Below are 22,224 nucleotides of genomic sequence, written 5' to 3'. Positions count from 1 at the left end.
ATAGGTCTGTTCAAATTTTCTCTTCTGATTCAGTTTTGGGAGGCAGTGGGATTCTATGTGTCCAATTTGTTGACATAAAATTTTTTCATAATATTATCCTATTATCCCTTATAATTCTGTAGTGTTGGTTCTTATTTCTTTTTTCTTTCATTTCTGATTTTGAGTACTCCCCTTTTTTTATGAATCTGGCTAATAAAGGTTTATCAATTTTGTTGATCTTTTCAAAGAACCAGCTCCTGGTTCTGTTGGTTTTTTTAGTTTTTGTTTGTTTTTGCTCTAATCTTTATTTCCTTCCTTCTGGTTTGGGGTTTTGTTCTTCTTATTCTAACTTCTTTTTTTTTTTTTTAAGATTTATTTATTTATTAGTGTACATGGGTGAGAGCAAGGACAGAGAGAGAATCTCAAGGAGGCTTCATGTGATGCCGGGCTCCATATCAGGACCCTAAGATATGACCTGTCAAAACCAAGAGATGGATGCTTAATTGACTAAGCCACCCAGGTGCCCATTCTTTTTCTAACTCCTTTAGGTGTGAGGTTAGGTTGTTCGGGATTTTTCTTCTCCAGGTAGGCCTGTATTGCTATAAACTTCCCTGTTAGAACTGTTGTATCCCAAAGATTTTGGACCATTGTGTTTTTTCATTTGTCTCCGTATATTTTTTTATTTCCTCTTTGATTTTTTGGTTGTTCCATTCATTGCGCTCTTTCCAGATTTTTTTCTTGGAATTTATTTATTTATTTATTTATTTATTTATTTATTTATTTATTTATGATGGTCACACAGAGAGAGAGAGGCAGAGACACAGGCAGAGGGAGAAGCAGGCTCCATGCACCGGGAGCCCGATGTGGGATTCGATCCCGGGTCTCCAGGATCGCACCCTGGGCCAAGGGCAAGCACCAAACCGCTGCGCCACCCAGGGATCCCATTTTTCTTTGAATTGATTTCTAGTTTCATAGTGTTGTGGTCAGAAAGGGTGCATGATATGATTTCTTTCTTTTTGAATTTGTTGAGACTTGTTTTGTGCTGTAATATGTGATCTCTTCTGGAGAATGATCCATGTGCACTTGAATGTATATTCTGGTGTTTTAAGATGAAATGTTCTGAAAATATCATTAGATCTGTCTTGTCCATTGTGTCCTTCAAAATCACTGTTTCCTTGTTGATTTCCTTTTGGATGATCTATCCATTGACTTAAATGAGGTATTAAAGTCCTGTTATTGTATTGCTATCAATTATTTCCTGTATGTTTTTTATTATCAATTATTTCCTTTATGTTTTTTATTACCTGCTTTATGTATTTGGGTGCTCCGGATTGGGTGCATAGATACTTACAATTGTTATATCTTCTTGTTGGATTATTCCTTTTATGACCACATAGTGTTTTTGTTTCTTGTCACAGTCTTTGTTTAAAGTATGTTTTACCCAGTGTAAGTATTTTTACTTGCTTTCTTTTCATTTCCATTCACATGATAAAAGCTTTTCCATCCTATCACTTTCAATTTGAATGTCTGTTTAGGTCTGAAATGAGTCTCTTGTAGGCAGTATATAGATGGGTGTTGCTTTTTCACCCATTCTGTCACCCTATTCCTTTATTGGAGTTTTTAGTGTATTTACATTCAAAATAAATCAAAGTAATTATTGATAGGTATGTACTTATTGCTGTTTTATTACTTGGTTTATGGTTCTTTTTGTAGTTCTCTGTTCTCTTGCTCTTTTCTCTCATGGTTTGTTCCTGTAGTGATACAGTCGGTTCCTTTCTCTTTATTTTTTGCATATGTATTACTGGTTTTTGATTTGTGGTTATTGTTAAGTTTGTATATAGCATCTTATGCACATAGCAGTCTATATTGACAGTTGCTTAACCCATTCTTTACTCCTCTCACCCTCATAGTTTGGGTATATGGCATCATACTTTACATCCTTTTATTTTGTAAATCCCTTGACTGATTTTTATTAGTATACTTATTTTTATGGCTTTTTTATTTCCTACTTACTCCTGCTTCTGATATTTCATTTCCACTTAAGTAGCCCCCTTTAATATTTCTTGTAGGGATGGCTTAGTGGTTATGAATTTCTTTAACTTTTGCTTGCCTGGGGAGCTCTATATTTCTCCTTCTATTCTAAATGAAGGCCTTCTAGATAGAGTATTCCTAGCTGCAGTTTTTTTTTTTTTTTTTTTTTTTTTTTTTTTTTCTCTCAGCACTTTGAATATATAGCATGCTCATTGCATTCTGGCCTGCAAAATTTCTCCTAAAAAATCAGCTGATAGCCCTAAGGGGTTTCCCTCGTATGTAACTTTTCATTTCTCTTGTTGTTTTTAACTTTCCCTCTTTATCCCTACTTTTTGCCACTTTAATTATTATGTGTCTTGATGTGGACTTCCTGGGTTGATTTTGTTGGGGATTCTCTGTGCTTCCTGGATCTCAATTTCTGTTTCATTCCTGGGATTCAGGAAGTTTTCAGCTCTCATTTCTGCAAATACATTCCCCCATTTTCTCTCTCTTCTCCTTTTGGGATCCTTATAATGCAAATGTTATTTCACTTCATGGTATCACTGAGTTATCTAAATCTATTTTCATTTTTTATTATTTCTTCCTCTCTCTCTTGCTCAGCTTGAGTGCTTTCCATTACTCTGTCCTCTAGGTCACTGATCCATTCTTCTGCTTCCTTTAGTCTATTATTTCTTCCATCTAGTGTATTTTTATACATTAATGTATTTTATACATTAATATAAATATATGTATATTTATACATATATAATTTCAATTATTGAGTTCTTCATCTTTAATTGGTTCTTTATGTTTTCTGTCTCTTTATTAAGGGTCTCATGAGGTTCTCCACTCTTTCCTTAATAGTCCAGTGAGTATCCCTATGACCATTACTTTAAATTCTTTATCAGGTGTATATTTTACCTCTGCTTGATTTAGCTGTCACTGCAATTTTGTCCTTTGTTTCATTTGGGATATATTCATCTGCCTCATTTCGTCTAACTTTGTGTCTGTTATATGTGGCAGAAAAGTCAGCTATGTCTCCTGCTCTTGAAAGTAGTGGCCTGTGAAGAGGGCCTGTAGTGCCCAGTGGTGTGTTGTTTCCTGTTGAGCAGAACCTTGTGCTTCAGGGGTATCTCCTGTGTGCGTTGTGTATGCCCTGCTGATATGACTTAGCTGCTTTTTGCCTTCTGTTTATTCATCTGTAATGGCTCTCTGCTGTTATGGACAGTGTTTGATCCTTGTTTTGTTACTGAGCCAGTCTGGGGCTACCTTGGGCTTCTCTTGAGTCTGCCAGAGATATGGGAGCACAGAGCTGTAGGAGAATGTAAGAACAGGATGTGTGGTCAGTAAGGTTGGCAGCAGCAGGAACAACTTGCAGCTGCTGAGGACTGAGGTACATGGGTTGGAGAGGAATGGTCCACTGAAGTGGGTGGGGGTGGGGGTGGGGGTTGCCACATGTTGTTAGCAAAGTTTGCCCTGGTCTGCTGTGGGAGAAGATCTGAAATAGAGTTCTGGCTGGTTGGGGCGTTTCCATAGGAGAATGGTGGGCAGGAGGCACTCTTAACAAGTTAGGTAGCTGCTGTTGTTACCCTGCTGGTTCCTGCAGGTATCTATGAAAGAAATTGTGCCTGCCAGCTCCTTTGTTACTGAAGAAGTCTCCCAAAGATCCCTGCCCCTCCAGCACATGCTCTGAGATTAGTAAGCAGATCTCCCAGATATCCAGGCTTTTTTCAAACTGCTGTTTCTTTGCTGTATCTCATTGGAGCTGTTTGTTGTGCTGTCTCTTTAAGGCTGGGGGGCTCAATTTCCTCTTTCCCTCCTTGCTCTCTCACAAGCCTCTTAATTTTTAAAGGACCAGGATTTAAGCCCTCCCAGTTGTAAGAACTCACAAAAGTTAGCCCCTCTGGTTTTCAAAGCCAGATACTCTGGTCATTTATCTTCCCCATGCAGGCTCCCTGATGTGAGTCTTGTTTCTCACCTCTCTCAACACCTGAGATGTCCCTCCCTCCCATGGAAAGTCCCATGGGTCCATTTAGCTCCTGATCTGTCACAACCCTTCCTACTTTCTTTAATATGGCCTCTTCTCTACATTTAGCTGGGGAGAATTTGTTCTGCTGGTCTTCAGGTCATTTTTTGTGTTATTTATACCAATGTGGCTATTATTTGAATCTGTGGGACATGGTAAGCTTAGGGTCCTCCCATTCTGCAATCTTCCCCGGAAGTCCTTTCCTCTTTTCACTTTCTTGCTGATATCTTTTGAAGCAGAAAGGTTTTCATTTTGATGAAATCCAGTTTATTTTTTGTTGTTGTTGCTTGTGATGTTTTTAGTATTATTTCTGGGAAGACTGTGTAGCCTTAGGCCACAAAAACTTATTCCTGTGTTCTAAGATTTTTATACCTGTTACATTTAGATCTATCATCCATTTTTGAGTTGATTTTTGTGTAGATATGAGGAAGGAGTCAACTTCATTATTTTACATGTGGCTATCCAGTTATCCTAAAACCATTTGTTGAAGAGACTATTTTTACCTTTCATTTAATCATGTTGGCATCCTGTGAGTCCCATTCTTAGACCCTCCTCCACATCCATGAATCCTAAAGAAAGGTACAGAGTTCGATAAAAATCCAGTAGGATACCAGAAAAGTAGAGGAGAAGCAGCATTGGGTTTTAGATTGAGCCTCAGTTAAATCTCTATTAGTTATCTAGTTGCTCTGTTCACTGCTCTACTCTGTTATTTGTCTAGTGCTTTGTAATAAATTTACGCCCCTAATCAGGGGCCTAAAGCAGCAAGATTACTGTAGGTCATGAGTATGGGGACTTAGTTATGTAGTTCTGACTCAGAATCTTTTCACGAAGTTACAGTCAGTATGCTGGTACTGCAGCCAAATCAAGGTTTGTTTGGAAATGGAAGATCTGCTTCTAAAATGGCTCACTCACACAGCTATTGGCAGGTTCACTGGAACCTCTCAGTAGGGCTCCTTTAAGTTTTTCATCATGTAGCAACTGCCTTTCTCCAGAGCTAATGATCATAGGGTAAGGGAGGAAGCTGAAGTGCTTTTATGACCTAGTCTTGGCCATTACGTATATTCACTTCTGCCTTGCTATTTTTGTCAGAATAGAGTTACAAAGTCCAGCCCAACGGGCTGCAGGATTTGGAACCATTTTTTAAAATTAATATCAAAGAATATGTGAACATGTTTTGAACTATGTATTTCTTTTTTTATTAAAAGTAAGGTCTAATTCCAAATAGCTGATGTTCCTTTATACTGTGTGCTCATTTATTGCTTAATAAAATGAGATGATCTCCAAGTAATTAATTTTTTTCCTGTTCTTTTTTTTTGCATGTCTTTGATATTTCCAATCCAACCAGTCTTAGTGTATTTTAATATCAAAGCAAAGCAGAGGAATATGTCTATCACAAATGTTATATCGAAAAAGAGAAATAACGTGATTTCTAAACTGAAGTATCAATATTTCCTGGTCTTTCCTCTCCTTTCATTCTCATGGTCATTTTCCAATTCCTGGGAATAAACATAAGAATATTATCTTTGAAGCTGTCTGTAATAGTTCATGACTTTACATGGTAGCTGACCAATTTTGACCACTTCTAACCCACGAAATATTTTAAAGTTATCCACTAGTTTTGTAGCAAGAGCATATGAGCCCATTTTAATGCTTTGCTTTATAACTTTGATTCCTTCTGCAAACTTTTTTTTATAGGTAATGGTTTTACATGACTTTGGAACTTGTCTCTAGTGGGACGCTGTGGGAGGATGAACACAGAAGAGCTAGAATTACTGAGTGACTCCAAATACAGAAACTATGTAGCTGCAATTGACAAAGCACTAAAAAATTTTGAATATTCCAGTGAATGGGCAGATTTGATATCAGCACTTGGAAAACTTAATAAGGTATGTCCATTTTATCCATTCCATAAAAAGAAGTAAAAATCAGAAATTTCATTTTGTACTTACTATATTTCTCTAAAATTTGAAGTAAAGAATAATAAAAATATAACTAAAGCTTAGAATTATTTTTGGTACTTCTATTACTTTATGAGTTGCCTGTCTGTATAGCCAGGCATATTTTTGCGGCCAAATCAACACAGTATTTGAAAAATATATTCCATCATTGCCATTAAAAACATAAGACTAGGGCAGCCTGGGTGGCTCAGCGGTTTAATGCCTGCCTTCAGCCCAGGGCATGATCCTGGGGTCCTGGGATTGAGTCCCACGTCGGGCTCCCTGCATGGAGCCTGGTTCTCCCTCCGCCGGTGTCTCTGCCTCACTGTGTCTCTCATGAGTAAATAAATAAAATCTTTAAAAAATTTAAAAAAAATAAAAAAACATAAGAGTAGGAAACAAATATGGTAACTCTGAAGGCTAATAAGTTTCTGTAATTGAGCATCAGATATGGTTCTACAGTTTCTGATAGCAAAATTAAAAACTGCGTATAGAATGTGGTGACTCATATCTTTTACAAATGGTATAGAACAGTAAGGAAAACTTTTTATCCAAGGAATTCTTAGGTATATTCAGTACTTTTTACAAAAGTGACAAGTAGTTGCTTAGGCCTTGGAGGTTTACCTTGCATATTTCCTCTTAACATGTCCAGTTTTAAGCCCTTATTATAATGGCATTTTTGGATCAATTCATAGGTTTAAATTTTAACACTGTTTTTTGTTTACTTGTTTGTTTTTTAACTTAGATCAAACTATGCACCTCACACCTAGAGTTTTGGTATTGGGGATTTGGGAGGGATTTTTTTTTTTTTTTTAGCCATTATTATTGAATTGGAATGCTTTTAAATATTAAATGGAGTGGAGAAGAAGATAAGAAATGAGAACCCTCCCAGTAAGTATTAACATCATACAGCTGAGTATACAATTAGGAAAGAAATTGTCTTAAAATACATTACGAGGACCCTACTGTGTCACCTCATACATACTACAGATAATTATTTTGATATCTTTAAAAATAGCTTTCATTTTTAATGTGCCAAGGATTTATCTTAAAATTAAATGTACAGACTAATGCTTGACATGTTAAATTCTAAGATTTATCATTTGAGGTTTGATAAATTGTCAGATTTTTCTTAAAATAATCTCAAGAAATCACTACAAAAGTATGAATGTGCTTTAAAGGTAATGAGGTTCTTTCTTGTTCTGAAGAGTCTCTCTCTCTCTCTCTCTCTTTTTCTCTTTTTAAAGATTTTATTTATTTATTCATGAGAGACATAGAGGCAGAGACATAGGCAGAGGGAGAAGCAGGCTGCCTCTGGGGAATCTGATGCAGGACTCAATCCCAGGACCCCAGGATCACAATCTGAGGAATGTCAAAGGCAGACATTCAATCACTGAGCTACTCAGGCTCCCTGAAGAGTCTCTTTCTGAGGACTTACTAAGAATGCTATTTAAAAGCAATTTATTAAATTGCAGAAATTAATATACATAATTGAGTACATAAGTTGTTTTTTTTTTACTTAATATTTACAAAAACATTTTACCATATCCAGATAATCCAAAGTAGGATATGCAAGTCATTGAAAACCTTACTTTAGGTTGTAAAACAGGCATGGATTATATGTAATATATGTAATATAAATTTGTTGAAGATAGTTTAAATACATGTTTTAATATAAAATTTTATTGTTTATTAATATACTAAATTTATACAAGTTTTTAAATTCAGAAATGCCTTTAGAAAATGGTGTTATAGGGCAGCCTGGGTGGCTCAGAGGTTTAGCACCATCTTCAGCCCAGGGTGTGATCCTGGAGACCCAGGCTCGAGTCCTGTGTAGGGCTCCCTCCATGGGGCCTGCTTCTCCCTCTGCCTGTGTCTCTGCCTCTCTCTCTCTCTCTCTGTCTCTCGTGAATAAATAAATAAAATCCTTTTTAAAAAATGATGCTATATTTTACTCTTCTTTTTAAATTTAATTTGGTTTTAATAGTTTTTTCATCAAAACATTTTGTGTTATAGATCATTAAATTTTCTTCTGCAGAGATAATTATACTTTTCCTTAAAATATATGTAAATATTAGGGTGCCTGATGGCTCAGTTGGAAGAACATGTGACTCCTCATCTCAGGATCTTGAATTTGACCCCCCACGTTGGGTGTGGAGATTATTTAAAAAACGAATTAAAATATGTAAATATTGACTCTTGGCTTTGTGTTTAAAATTCAAATTAATATTTTGTTAACAGAAGTAGCTAGTTGAAAAATATTTTTCATAGCTGTATTATTCCTGATGTTTTACCCTTAACTTGCTTTTCATTTATAGATTTAATTTTATTTACATTCTTTGCATCCAATGAATTAAAAGATTGTAGTTGGAAGAACATTGAAAATGGTATCTCTAATTGTACCTCAGTTTAAACCTTTACTTTTGTTATAAACTGGGAGATCTAGGGGCACCTGGGTGGCTCAGTGGTTGAGCATCTGCCTTTGGTTCAGGTCATGATCCCTGGGTCCTAGGATCGAGTCCCACATCATGATCCCTGGGTCCTAGGATCGAGTCCTACTTCTCCCTCTGCCTGTGTCTCTGCTTCTCTCTCTGTGCCATGAATGAATGAATGATTGATTGATTGATTGATTGATTGATTTGGGAGATCTAGTCCTGACTTTTCTATTGTGGTACCTTTGGCGGGTCATTTTATGTATTTTAACTTCTGTTCTTTTTTGTAAAATAAATGATTTTTTATATTTCTTCTAAATTCCAATTCTAGCATATTATACTGTTTTTATTCTGAGTGTTTATTCTGTAGTGTTCTATCAACACTTTAATACTTAGAAGAACTTACTTATAAAGTTCTTTTTGTTGTTTAACAAATCTCCTTAGGTGGTTTATAAAATAGAATTGTCTATAAATTCTGATCTGACCATTATCTCTAAAGAAATACTGTGTTTGAATAAATACAGTTAGTTGCATTTGGTCCACTTGGGAAATTAAATTAGCAAAAACAAATGGGCAGTTATAATCTTAAGTAGATTCTTTTAAGCATTAGAATTCCTTGATATCATATGATATACTAAAGCAATGGTTGTCCCTCCTCCACCTACATTTATGTTGAGATTCAATTTCCTTCATATCTTTCAGCATATCAAAAATAGATTTAAGGCTGACTGACATTAGAGATCAGCAAAAATCTAAATCCTTTCCTTCTTTTGTGAATAAATTTGTTGGCAAAATACTGTGATTTTTTTTAACATAAAAATGCTGTTTCTGTTACCATGTGGTGGGTTTAGTTTTTAACAGAATAATTTTTTTACATCCTCAGTTTTAATTTTAAATATGGCATATACTGATAGATATAACTGACTGAGGCAAGAGTAATTTGGCATCCTTTATAAATATTTAGAGCCTAAAGAAGTCCTATAAGGATTTTTGATAATTCTGTGCTAGAAAATGGAAATAAAAGATATATTTTTGTTTTCCTCAACTGAATTACAATGTTTTCTTCAAGGTTTTACAAAATAATGCAAAGTACCAAGTAGTACCCAAAAAGCTGACCATAGGCAAACGCCTAGCTCAATGCCTACATCCAGCATTACCAGGTGGAGTTCATCGAAAGGCACTTGAAACATATGAAATTATCTTCAAAATCATTGGTCCTAAGAGACTTGCCAAAGATCTTTTTTTATACAGGTAAGAATAATTTTATTATTTATATATAAATTAAAAATATTTTCAACTGTTTCATGTTTTATGCAGTAAAGACTAAAATATTGAAAACTCCTTAATAATGGAAGTTTTTAGATCAATGTCAAATATTTTGATAGTTAAATGCTTCAGAAAAATTTAGGCTATTCCTTTATGTAAGTTTTTTTTTTCTTTGTCATTTATGGCAAGTTTTTGTTTAGAATTGTTGAGACTATACTGCTATCTGCCTTTTTAAACTTAAGGACTATGATGAGAAAAAATAAGAGACCTTTATCTCTTAGTAGTTTTCAACGTAGTTAATCATTCTTTCCCTGAAGTATTTTTTTTCTCTTGGCTTACATTCTGCAGTTTACTTTTTCAGTCTTCATATGGACATACAGAATTTCTTAAAGATTGCTTAGTCTTATGTTTTTCACTTTGTATTCTTTTGTTGGATAAGCTTATCCACATCCATGGTTTATTCTTTTAAGTGCTAACTCCCAACTCGGTATCACCAGTGTTGGCTTCTGCTTTAAATTTCTGGCTTACTCGCCATTTTTTGTGTGGTTCTATAAAAGCAGCTGAAACTCACTCTCTTCCAAACTAAACTCATTTTCTATAAACCCCGCCTTCTGCAAGTGTACTAAAGTTCAGTAAATGGCATCATTTTCCATCCATTTATACAAGCCTGAAATCTAAAAGATTACACTTAATATCTTGTTTTCTTTTGCCCATATTCTTCTCATGTACCTTCTGTCACTAAAAGCTAGGTCTCATAATGGTAAAGAACAGAAGCTGTGGGATCAAAATGGTTTATCTTTACCACTCACCAGCTCTTTGATCATGGATCATTTTCTTCACCTCTCTGTGTGTATTCTCATTTGCAAAAGGAGAATAAGTTTACCAGTTTCACAGGATTGTTAATAGATTTAAAAATGTAAATACGTATAAAGTGCCTAGAACAATGTGCAACATATAGAAGTACTCAATAAATGTTAGCTATTGTTCTGATAGATGTTCCAGTGCACTTACTTTTTTCACCCTGACTGACAGCATCTATTCTTAGGTAAATTATCTCTAGCTTAGTCTTTGTCATTGGCCTCCTAGCATGCATGTAATATCTGTTCTTATCTTTTTATGCCCTTTCTCCCCACAGTACCAGAGTAAAATTTTTAATACATTAAATAGATGTCATTCCCCTGGGAAAACCTCCATTGAGTTCTTCCTGTTACTTAGAAGTAAAATTCAAAGTCCCTACTGTGGCTTCTAAAGTTTTATATACTTTGGTCCTGCCTGTGTCAATTACCTCCAGCTCCTTCCACTTTCCATCCAAATTACTCCATTCTGTGACACAGTTCTTTTTATTTATTCTTCCTTAATTTTTTGTTTCCCTCACCCTGTGATGCTCTAATCCAGGTCTCTGGTTAAATATCAAATCCTCAGAGAATACTTACCTAGTTACCTTATCCATAAGAGCCTTTCCTCCACATTTTTGTCATTAGTACCAAATGACACATAAAATTATTTTTTTTATGTGATGTATTTAAGGGAGGTATCATTTTATTTATCCTGGTTGGGATTTATTGGGATTTTTAAGTCTATGAATTAGTGACTTTTATCAATTCTGAATCTCTTCAAATTGCCTTTACTCCATCTGTTCTCTCTCCCCTTTTTAGAACTATGAGTAAACATGTGTTAGATCTTCTCACTCTGGCTCTCCCATCTCTTATCCTCTCTTGTTTTAAAACCTCTTGTCTGTCTGTGTTGTATTCTGGATAATTTCCTCTTACCTAACTTCCAGGTCACTCATTCTCTCTTTTTTTCATATATATGTGAAATTCTCATCCTTAGTGAGATGTAATTGACTATAACATTGTATAAGTTTATGGCATACAGCATATTATTTGATATATGTACATACTATGAAATGATTACCATAAGTTTAGTCAATACATCCATCATAACTTCAGTTATGATTTCTTTTCTTATGATGAGAACTTTTAAGGTCAACTCTCTTAACCTTTAAATACAGTATTGTTAACTATAGACACCATCCTGTATATTACATTTCCAGAATTTATCTATCTTGTAATTGGAAGTTTGTACCTTTGACCAGCTTCACCCACTTCTCCTCCCCCCATCACCTAGGTAACCACCAGTCTCTACTCTGTTTTCATGCAGCTGGTTTTCTTAGATTCCACATTTAAGTGAGATCATACGATATTTGTTTTCCTCTGTGTGACTTATTTATTTCACTTAGCATAATGCCCTCAGGTTCATCCATATTGTCACAAATGTCAAGATTTCATTTTTTTTTATGACCAAATACTCCATTCAGAGTGCATGTATGTGTGTGTGTGCACTTGTGTGTGCATAAGCATGTGTGACAGTTTATCCACTCATCTGTCAGTGTCTTGGCTATTGTAAATAATGCTGCAGTAAATATAGAAGTACAGACATCTTTTCAAGATCCTGATTTCATTTCCTCTAGGGTATATATCCAGAAGTGAGATTTTTGGATTATATTGTAGTTCTATTTTTAATTTTTTGAAGGACCTCCTTACTGTTTTCCATAATTGTATCAATTTGCATTCTCTCCAACAGCATACAAGGGGCTCTCTTTTCTCCACATCCTTGCCAGCATTTGTTATCTCTTGTCTTTTTGATAATAGCCTTTCTAACAGTTTTGAGGTGATACCCCATTGCGTTTTTGATTTATATTCCCCTGATCATTAATGATGTTAAATACTTTTTCATGTTTGTATTGGCCATTCCAATATCTTCTTTGGAAAAATATGAATCCAGATCCTTTGCTCGTTTTTTAATTGGACTATTTGAGGTTTTTTTGTATTGAGAGATATGAGTCCCTTATATTAATTTTGGATATTTACTCCTTATATCTAAATATGTGGTTTGCAGATATTTTCTCTCATTCCATAATTACTTATTCATTTTATTGATCATCTTTTACTGTGCACTAGCTTTTTAGTTGGATGTAGTCCTAGTTGTTTGTTTTGCTTTTATTGCTTTAGGTTTCTTTTTTTTTTTTTTTTTTTTGCTTTAGGTTTCATATCTAAAAATTCGTTACCAAGACCAATGTCAAGGAGCTCTTCCCCTATGTTTCCTTCTAAGAATTTTATGGTTTCTGGTATTTAAGTAATGTGTAGTATATTGTTAGTTTCAGGAGTGGTAGATTTTCCTTTTTTTTTTAAGATTTTATTTATTTATTCATGAAAAACAGAGAGAGAGAGAGAGAAGTTATGGGGGGGAGGGGGGAGGAATGGATGAAGCACAGCCCTGGCAAAGGCCAGCATTGGGCCTGGGACTTTTGGAGCATGGTAGCTTTCAGGAGGCTTCAACTGTAAATTTGGATCAGACTACCTAAAATTGGAGGCAGAAAAGTGTGAAACTAAGGGAGTTTTGTCTTGATGACCTCTATTTATTATATAAACTAGGAGCAAGAGATTCTTAATGTATTTGTTAAGTACTTAAATGCAAGAGGACTTGGTGCTAAGGCCTTAGGATACAGAAACAAAAAGATAGTCATGGTCCCTTGCTTTCTGATACTTAGAGCTTTACCTGTTAGAATTTCTCTATAAGTACAGAATTACTTACTAGAATCAGTAAGTATCAGGTACTATAGGAACACAAAATAGGGAGCCTAACGTAGTCTAATTAGGAGATGGCCTCCTCCAGGAAATAGCTTAAGTTAATTCCTGAAAGTCTCGGAGTCAGCCAAGCAACAAAAAAAGATGTAAGTATGGGAATATGGAATTGAACCTGTCAGAGCAGCATGTGGAAAGGTCTGGATACTAAAAAGAGCATGGAAGGTTCTAAAACAAACCTGAAAAGGAATTTCTTCAGTATAGTTGGAGCGGAAGGTACAAGAGCAAAATTGGCAAGTTTATGTGGGCTGTACAGAGGTATGTAGTAACAAAATGACAAAAAATGTCAAAAGTAGGGTGCCTGGGTGGCTCAGTCGGTTAAAGATCTGCCTTCCGCTTGGGTCATGATCTCAGAATCCTAGGATTGGGAGCCTTGTGTCTCGCTCCCTGCTCAGCGAAGAATCTGCTTCTCCTTCTCCCTCTGCCTCTCCTCCCAGCATGTGCACATGCTCGAGCTCCTGCACGCTCTCTCTCTGTCTCAAATAAATAAAGTCTTTTAAAGAATATTAAAAGCTACATTAAACTATCTGAAAGGCAATAGGAAACTAATGAAAGGTTTTACTGACAACAAGTGCTTCAGGATAATACTGAAGCGATACCTGGCAAGTCATGATAACTGAGCTCTATATAATGGTTATGTCTTCTAAGGAAAAGTCTGGTAGAGATAATTTATAATATTCAAAAAAATATATAGAAGAATGATTTGGAGAGAAAACTTGGTGATTGATTATGAAGAAGATTATTTTGAGTCAAGGATCTTCCTAAATGTATAGATTTTTGGTCAGCCAGATGGATGGTGATGCCATATTTTGAAATTGTGAAATTTGAAGACTTGGTGAAATAACTATGTAGCTACTGGGTTTGTGAATATGAAGCTTAAGTGAGAGACCTGGATTGGTTAAATGGATGTAGAAGTCATCAATATATAGATAGCATTTTGAGCTGATCAGTAGTACTTCTTTCCTCAAAATACAAATCAAGATTCATGAATATATGTATGTGAATTGATACTTTGTAGTTAATGTGCCTCTCCCCACTCCCTTTTGTTTCTATTTTTGGAAACAGTTCTGGGTTATTTCCTCTTCTTGCAAATGCTGCCATGTCTGTGAAGCCAACGTTGCTGAGTCTGTACGAGATATATTACTTGCCTTTGGGTAAGACCCTGAAGCCTGGTCTACAAGGACTGCTAACTGGCATTCTGCCTGGCTTAGAAGAAGGATCAGAGTACTATGAGAGGTAAGGCAGGACTGCTGGTGGTGCAGCTAAGCGATCAAAATCATGGATTTGTCAGCAAGCATCCTCGGATTAATGTTTTAACGTCATAAAAACTAATTATTCTATGCATTTCAGTATATGACCTGAAGGTTTCTATAGCCAAAAAAACAAAAAAAGAAAGTAGTATATTTAGTTTGTATATTACAATGAAAATATAGGTAGGTAGTACGAGCACAGACTTGAGAGGCCGAGGGACTGGGTTCAAATCCTGGCTTGATGGACTGGACAGCTTAGGAACGCTTTTTCACCATTTGAGAACTTTATTCAGTTTCCTCATCTACAAAACAAACATTATACATAGTGCATTCTGTTGTAATAATCACTTAGTCCAGTGCGTAGCACATTTAAGTCATGAAAAAAATTGCAACCCATAATTTAAAATAATAATCAAAACATAGGAACTTAAATTAATAAAAGAATGGGAAATTGGGCCATATGCCAACAGTTTTTAAATTATTAGTGGTGGGTCACCTGGATGGCTCAGTCGATTCAGCATCTGCCTTCGGCTCAGGTCATGATCCCAGAGTCCCAGGATCAAGCCATGTATCAGGCTCCCTGCGTCATGGGGTCCCTGCTTCTCCCTCTCCCTGTGCTGCTCTCCTTGCTTGTGGTCTCTTTCTCTGTCAAATAAATTAATTAAAAAATAATAATAAATAAATAAATAATCAATGGTAGAAAAGAACCTAATACCAAGTACAGTGCTGTTTTGCTAACTATTGACATGATGCTCTTGATATTTTAACTCATTATTTTTATTTATTTATTTTTTTGATATTTTAACTTTTTAAAGAAAATGATTTAATCTATTTTGGAGTGTGTTATTTTTTAGAAAGTTTATAGACAGTGCACGATAGCATTAACTGTCTTTAATAGCTTATTACTGATATTCTTACCAAAAAGGAAATTATAAATTCAGGTGGAAAAAAACAGAAAATGCCAAGCTTATTTTATGAGTACATTTAATGATTTAAATTTAAATACTTTACTTTGGTACATTGACTAGCTACTCTCTTTTATTGTGGTTATATATTCTTGTAATATAGTATGAATCTAATTCTGAAAATACTGGATTACCTTCCTAACCTACTTGGAGAAAATCTATTTTTTGTCTCAAAACTTACCATTTTCTTTTGTTTACCTTTTTACTTACAATTTTAGAAACATGATATTTCATTTAGTGTATAAATCAGCTTTGTTTCTAATTGTTATATTCTAAGGGAAATACTTTATAAGTCTGCTAGATACAGTTAAAATTTTGACATAATGATTTTTATGAATGTAGTATCTATGGTGTATCTCATTATGTGTCTTCTGTTTAAGATGCAATAACAAAATACCACAGATTGGGCAGCTTATAAACAACAAATTTGTCACAGTTCTAAAGGCTGGAAGTCCAGTATCAGTACCAGCACAGTCATGTTTTGGTGAGGGCCCTCTTCCTGGTTTCATAATTGGACTCTCCTCCCTGTGACCTCACACAGTAGAAGGGACTATGGAGTTCTGTGGGTTTTCTTTCATAGTAACACAAATCTCACTCATGAGAGTTTCACCCTCATGACTTGAGCACCTCCCAAAGGCTCTATCTCTCCTAATGTCATTATTTTGGGGGGTTAGGGTTTTAACATGACTTTTGAGGAGACCTTCAGACCATAGCATTGTGTTTTAACAGTTATTCCACACAAATTCTAATAAAGGGATTTATAAACATGTTCTTTTAAGCCATAGATACATTAAGGCCAGAAGGGAGTATAGTGTTAGGTTAAGTCACATGGCAAGTAAACAGTAGAGCACATCATCAGGTTCTTCTGATTCTGACTCTACTGTACTACAATGTAATATATTTTTGTGTATTATGTTATTCTAGTTTGAAACAAATCAAAAGTAATTTATTTTAGAAGATAATCCTTACTTATCTTCTAAGTAATAATTTTGTTAGAGGTCTGATTTATCAAAGTTTAATGAATTACAGGAAATGAGGGCAATCTGGCTATGACATCTGTCACCCCATGATAACTAGGGTTGATTCAGCTGACCTGGTTGAGTAGGCAGGTGTCCCCTTCCTTCACTCTTCCAGGTGTGTCCCTCCCAAAGCTGTGTGCTTGATCAGAGCAGCGACCTTCTACAATAGAGGAGGACCATTTTTTGGTCAGAGATAAATGATTAGCCTATATTCCCCTGCTAGAATCTCCAACAAACTTTTTAAATTTTGTGAATTACATAATACGATTTCAAAGAGAAGGAAACATTTGGAAAATAACCTTTAAGAATTTATGGGGTGGGGGTGGAATCACCTGACTGGCTCATTTTGTTAAGTGCCTGACTCTTGATTTCATCTCAGGCCCTGATCTCACAGGGTTCTGATTTCAAGGCCTACATTGGGCTCCACACTGGGCATGGAGTCTCCTTAAAAACAAAAACAAGCAAACAAAAAAAACGAGAGGTGGTGCACCTGGGTGGCTCTCCACGGAAATCTTTAGTAAAAGGTGAAAGATTTATTGCGCCTGGATGGCTCACTGGGTTAAGTGTCCAACTCATGATTTCAGTTTAGGTCATGATCTCATCTCATGTCATGAAATCAAGCTCCAGATTGTTGGGCTCCTCAGGGAATCCGCTTGAGATTCTCTCTCTTCCTTTCCCTCTGCTCTTCCCCCTGTGCACATGTGAACATGTACTTGCTCTCTCACTCTCAAATAAATAAATCTTTAAAAAAAAATTTTCATAGAGGGGTACCCGGGTGGCTTAGTTGGTTAAATGTCTGACTCTTGATCTCAGTTCGTGTCTAGATCTCAGGGTCGTGAGTTAAAGCCCCATGTTGGGTTCCACACTGGGTGTAGAGCCTACTTTAAAAAAAAAAAAAAAAAGAATTTCATAGAAATTAAAATATATTCTGCTGTAGGATTACTATTAATTGAGATGTATAGGACTTGGGGCATTTTCGTTGTTATCTTCATTTTACAAATTAGGACATAGAACTGAAGAAAGTTTGACTTTTCCAAATAACACAGCTAGTAAATGGGGGAACCAGGACTGAAATCTAGTCCTCTGAAGTATACACTTCTAGTTTATCACACTTGTCTCCAGGGCAAAGCACAGAACTACAGTATAAATGCTTTCATACTTTCTGGAGAAGAAGAATTTTTTTAACAATGTGAAATTAAATGCATGTCTTCTTAAGCCACTTTGTTTTGTACCTCAGAACAAACACCTTGTTGGAAAAGGTTGCTGCTGCAGTGGACCAGTCAGCCTTCTATAGTGCCCTCTGGGGTAGTCTCCTCACCAGTCCTGCTGTACGTTTACCAGGAATCACATACGTTCTCGCCCATTTGAACAGGAAGCTTTCCATGGAAGATCAACTTTATATAATTGGCAGTGATATTGAGCTAATGGTACGTCTATATATGGTTGCTCACGTAACATACTTCTTTAGAGCCAGGCACACTATTCCAGACAGATAGTGAGAACTGTACCACAAACAGGGTTCCTATTTTTGTGGAGATATTTTTCATCAAGGAAACTCAAAGACCAAATTAGTCACTAATTATTGTTTTTAAAAGTTTCAAAATATTTTTTTCATGGAAATGGAATTATAGGTTATATGTTATTTCCATGGGTTATTCAAGCAAATAAATGGTCTTTATTACCATTTTGCTAACTGATAAGACCATTGTTAATATAGCCACGTTAATTATATGATTCCAGAAGAGACCTTCTACTCAGTCACAGCTCTCATAGGAAAGATGGATTTTTAACAAAGCAACAGCCGGATTCTGTAATGGGATTTGTACAAGAAGATATAGTACCAAAGGAGATGGTGCAAGATAATACCAAAAAAATTACATCAATTGCTTATACTTTTTAATTTCTAGATTAACAACAGAAGGAAACCTTTTATCTCTGTAGAGTGCTGTACTGTGAAAATTAGCAAAGTAAAAAGCAAACCCTCAAAGGTCATTATGAAAAGTGTTTTTAAAAAATTGTGGTTAATCATTCTGTACTTTTTTTCCCATTTGATTATGAAATGACTGAAATTTTTATGCAGATTTTTGGTTACATTTATTAAATTATAAGTAACGTATACTGAAGACATCTTGTGTGTACAGTTGTATGAATTTGACAAATGTCTACCATCAAGTAACCAATATTATGAACAAGGTAAAGACTATTTACATCACTCAAGAAAGTTCTTCTGTGCCCCTTTGTAGTTACTTCTCTTCCCCTATACTCCCAGGCCCTTACAAATACTGGTCTGATTTCTGTTCCTAAAGTTGTACTTTTTCCAGAATATTATAGAAATGGAATCATACAGTTTCAGCCATTAAGTCTGGTTTCTTTCATTTTTTTTGCAACACATGTGAGGTTCATCCACGGGTATGCACATATCCATGATCCTTTACATTGCTGTGTAGAATCATTTTGCATGAATGCACTGCAGTTTATTTATTCATTTACCAATTAATGAACATTTGTTTCTGGTTTGAGCAATAATGAATAAAGTTGCATACAGTTGTTTGTGGAGACATATGTTTTTATTTCTTGGGGAAATACCTAGGAATGGGATTTCTGGTTCATATAGTAAAGGTACATTTAACTTTTTTTAAATGACAGCTTTATTAAGATAAAATTCACACACCATAAAATGTATCCTTTTGAATGGTACAGTTCAGGGGTTTTTAGTATATTCACAAAGTTGTGTAGTTATCATCTAATTTTTAGAACATTTTCATCACCTTAAAAAGAAACCCCATAGTTATTAATCACACCACCTTTTTCCCTCCCCTCTGTCCCTGGCAGCTGCTAATCTTTCTGTTTCTATAGATTTGCCTATTCTGGACATTTCATACAAATGCAGTTATACACTATATAGCTTTTTATGAATGACTTCTTTCACTTGTCCTAATATTTTTAATATTCATCCATATTGAAGTATGTATGAATACTTCATTCCTTTTTATTGTTGAATAATAGTGCGTTGTAGGGATGATACCACAATTTATATATCTGTCAGATAGGTTTTTTGGGTATTCTGAATAATACTCTGAATATTCATGTGTAAGTTTTTGTGTCAACATAGGTGTTCACTTCATTTAGTAGTGGAATTGCTACATCATATGGTACCTCTGGGTTTAACTTTTTGAGGAATTGGCAAACTTTTCCAAAGTGACTGCACCAATTTACATTTCTGCCAGCAACATATAAGGATTCCCATTTCTCCACATCCTTTTTAACGTTTGTTATTGTCTTTTTATAATAGATATCTTAGCAGGTTTAAGTATTATTTCATTGTGGTTTTGATTTGTATTTCCCTAATGACTAATGACATTGAACATATTTTCTCCTGGTTATTGGCATCTTTATATCTTCTTCCAGGAAATGTCTCTTCAGATTCTTTGCCCATTATTTAAACTCTGTTATTCCTCTTTATTGTTGTTGTGTTGTAGGAGTTCTTTATATATTCTGGATGTTAAACCCTTGTATATATGATTTAAAAATATCTTCTCCCATTCTATGGACTATCTTCTTATTTTCTTGATACTGTCCTTTGAAGCACAAAAATTTTAATTTTGATCAAGTCCAGTTTATCTATTTTATCTTTGTGCTATTGGTATTAGATAGTATCCAAGAAATTGTGTCTAATCCAAGATCAGACATTTATTCCTGTTTCTTCTTGTATATGTTTAAGGTTATGAGAAACTGCCAAACGATTTTCCAAAATGACTATACCATTTTTATGCAGATTTTAAAACATATTGTTACATTTCCTTTAAATGACTTAATAGAAATTTTAAACAAATCACTTTATTTCTTTAAAAAATAAATGTCACAATTGGAAAACTATTTATAACATATTCCTGAGTACTATCCTCCATATTATTCAAAAAGCTATAATAAACAAACAAATATTAATAAGTAGAAAAATGGATTTGAACAGATAATTAACCTAAAGGAAATAAAAATAACTCAAACATATGAAAAGATGCTTAACATTGCTTATGATAGAAATAAAAATTTATACCAGGATACCAATTTTCATAAATAGGATTGGCAAAAATAAAAAAATATAGATAAATATGGAAAAACAGAAATCACATAGCTGCTGGGAATATAAATCTATATAACCTTAATGGAAAGCATTACACTATTTATATTACAAATACATATACCCAAAGACTCAGCAGTACTACTTTAGATTTATCCTACAAGCATACTTGTTTATCTTTGTATTGTATATTGCAGCATTATTTAGGATAGTAAATATGTACAAATAGTATAAATATCCATCATTAGGAGCCTATTAAAAAATTAGGATTCATCTATGAAATAGAGTATTTCTTTGTCCATAAAGAAATAATGAAGCTCTTTATGTAGTGTTAAGGAAAGATCTCCAAAATATATTGTTAAAAAAAAGGCAAAATCTGAGATACATGCATGTGTCTCCTATTTACTTAGTTTTGCAGAAAATATTCACTAGTAATGCTGGTTGCATGTAAAAAGGAAATTGAGTAGTTTGGGGACAAATGTGGTAGAGAACTTTTTGCTGTATACTCTTGTGTGTGCCTTAATTTTTTCTAAACCATCATAATATATTTACCTATTCAAAATAATGTAAATACATTTAATTAGTGATAAGAAAGAAGCATACAGAAGTATTTGTTGGAGAAAATGAAGCATTCTGTTTGCATGGTAAATCTTTCCCAGTGTAATAGACAATAGATATTAAAGGCTCTCTTATTTCAGGTAGAAGCAGTAAGTACTTCGGTGCAGGACTCAAGTGTACTTGTGCAGAGAAGCACACTGGACCTCATACTCTTCTGTTTTCCATTCCATATGAGTCAGGTAAAACATTAATAATATTAATATGAGGAATTCTTTGGAAATCATAGATTCCTGATGCATAGTTACTTTTAAAATTGAATTTAACTTGAATTCTTTTGTTTTATGAACTGGTAAGTACAATACATAATTATGTACAATTCATGCAGGGCTTGAACTCAAGACTCTGAGATCAAGACCTGAGCTGAAATTGAGAGGCAGGCAATCAACTGAGCCACCCAGATGCCCTGAATTAAGTTCCTTTTTTAAAGGGTAGAATTTGACAGAATTTTGAAAAAGAAGAAAAAGGGTTATTGATTTGCATAGGAACACAGGGAATTGAAACAGATTATTTCATAGAATCTTTAAAAATTCTAACCTATTAAAAGAGATAATCATTGCTGGTTCTAAGTAAGGCAGGACTCTGAGACCCAGGCCTTCTACCAAGCTGTTATCTCTGTTCTGATGAAACTTACCTTTACTTGGTTTGGCAATTTGATGATGTATGTCAGACCCTTAGCAGAGTTGGCTCTTTGAAAGCCAGATATTCAGTCACTGTGACATTCTCTAGTACTTTTTTATTACAGATGAAAACAGTTAACAAATCATGAGTGAAGTGTTTCATTGGCGGGACTTAATTTATTATCAGTCTCTTCATTTTTAAAGAAATGGTCTGAATTCTTTTGAGTTCTAAACTTTGGTGAGCTATGTAGAACAACAATGTATGAACATTCAGAATTGAAGAACAAAAGTAGTAAGATACGGAGAATTTCTGCCTTGGAAAAGCATATTTATTTCTAAAAAGTCATTAGCAGAAAACACTACTATTTTGGGATTTTGTAAGA

The 22,224-nt window shown here is 34.7% G+C and overlaps 1 protein-coding gene, 1 long non-coding RNA gene and 1 other non-coding gene across 9 annotated transcripts in view; 1 reads left to right on the top strand and 2 right to left on the bottom strand.

Moving 5' to 3' along the window:
- Positions 1-22,224, top strand: part of DOP1A (DOP1 leucine zipper like protein A) — a 108,582-nt gene that overhangs the window by 29,673 nt on the left and 56,685 nt on the right. For all 7 annotated transcript variants that reach the window (XM_077903228.1, XM_077903225.1, XM_077903229.1 and 4 more), the window contains exons 2-6: positions 5,711-5,901; positions 9,454-9,635; positions 14,360-14,530; positions 17,766-17,955; positions 21,305-21,403. In XM_077903228.1, coding sequence (XP_077759354.1) covers positions 5,764-5,901; positions 9,454-9,635; positions 14,360-14,530; positions 17,766-17,955; positions 21,305-21,403 — 780 coding nt within the window. In that variant the 5' untranslated portion in view covers positions 5,711-5,763. The remainder of the gene's footprint in view (positions 1-5,710; positions 5,902-9,453; positions 9,636-14,359; positions 14,531-17,765; positions 17,956-21,304; positions 21,404-22,224) is intronic.
- Positions 14,719-16,041, bottom strand: LOC144317200 (uncharacterized). The gene is made up of 3 exons (XR_013383134.1): positions 15,907-16,041; positions 15,041-15,189; positions 14,719-14,846 (listed from the first exon to the last, which is right to left on the bottom strand). It is a non-coding gene; the product is annotated as an uncharacterized LOC144317200 (long non-coding RNA).
- On the bottom strand, positions 16,971-17,090 carry LOC144317961 (U5 spliceosomal RNA). Its single transcript, XR_013383824.1, has one exon. It is a non-coding gene; the product is annotated as a U5 spliceosomal RNA (small nuclear RNA).

The sequence above is a fragment of the Canis aureus genome, chromosome 7, assembly GCF_053574225.1.
Source record: "Canis aureus isolate CA01 chromosome 7, VMU_Caureus_v.1.0, whole genome shotgun sequence".
Taxonomy (NCBI): Eukaryota; Metazoa; Chordata; class Mammalia; order Carnivora; family Canidae; genus Canis; species Canis aureus.
The sequence above is the reverse complement of the archived record's forward strand: the minus strand, read 5'-3'. Positions and strand labels throughout refer to the sequence as shown.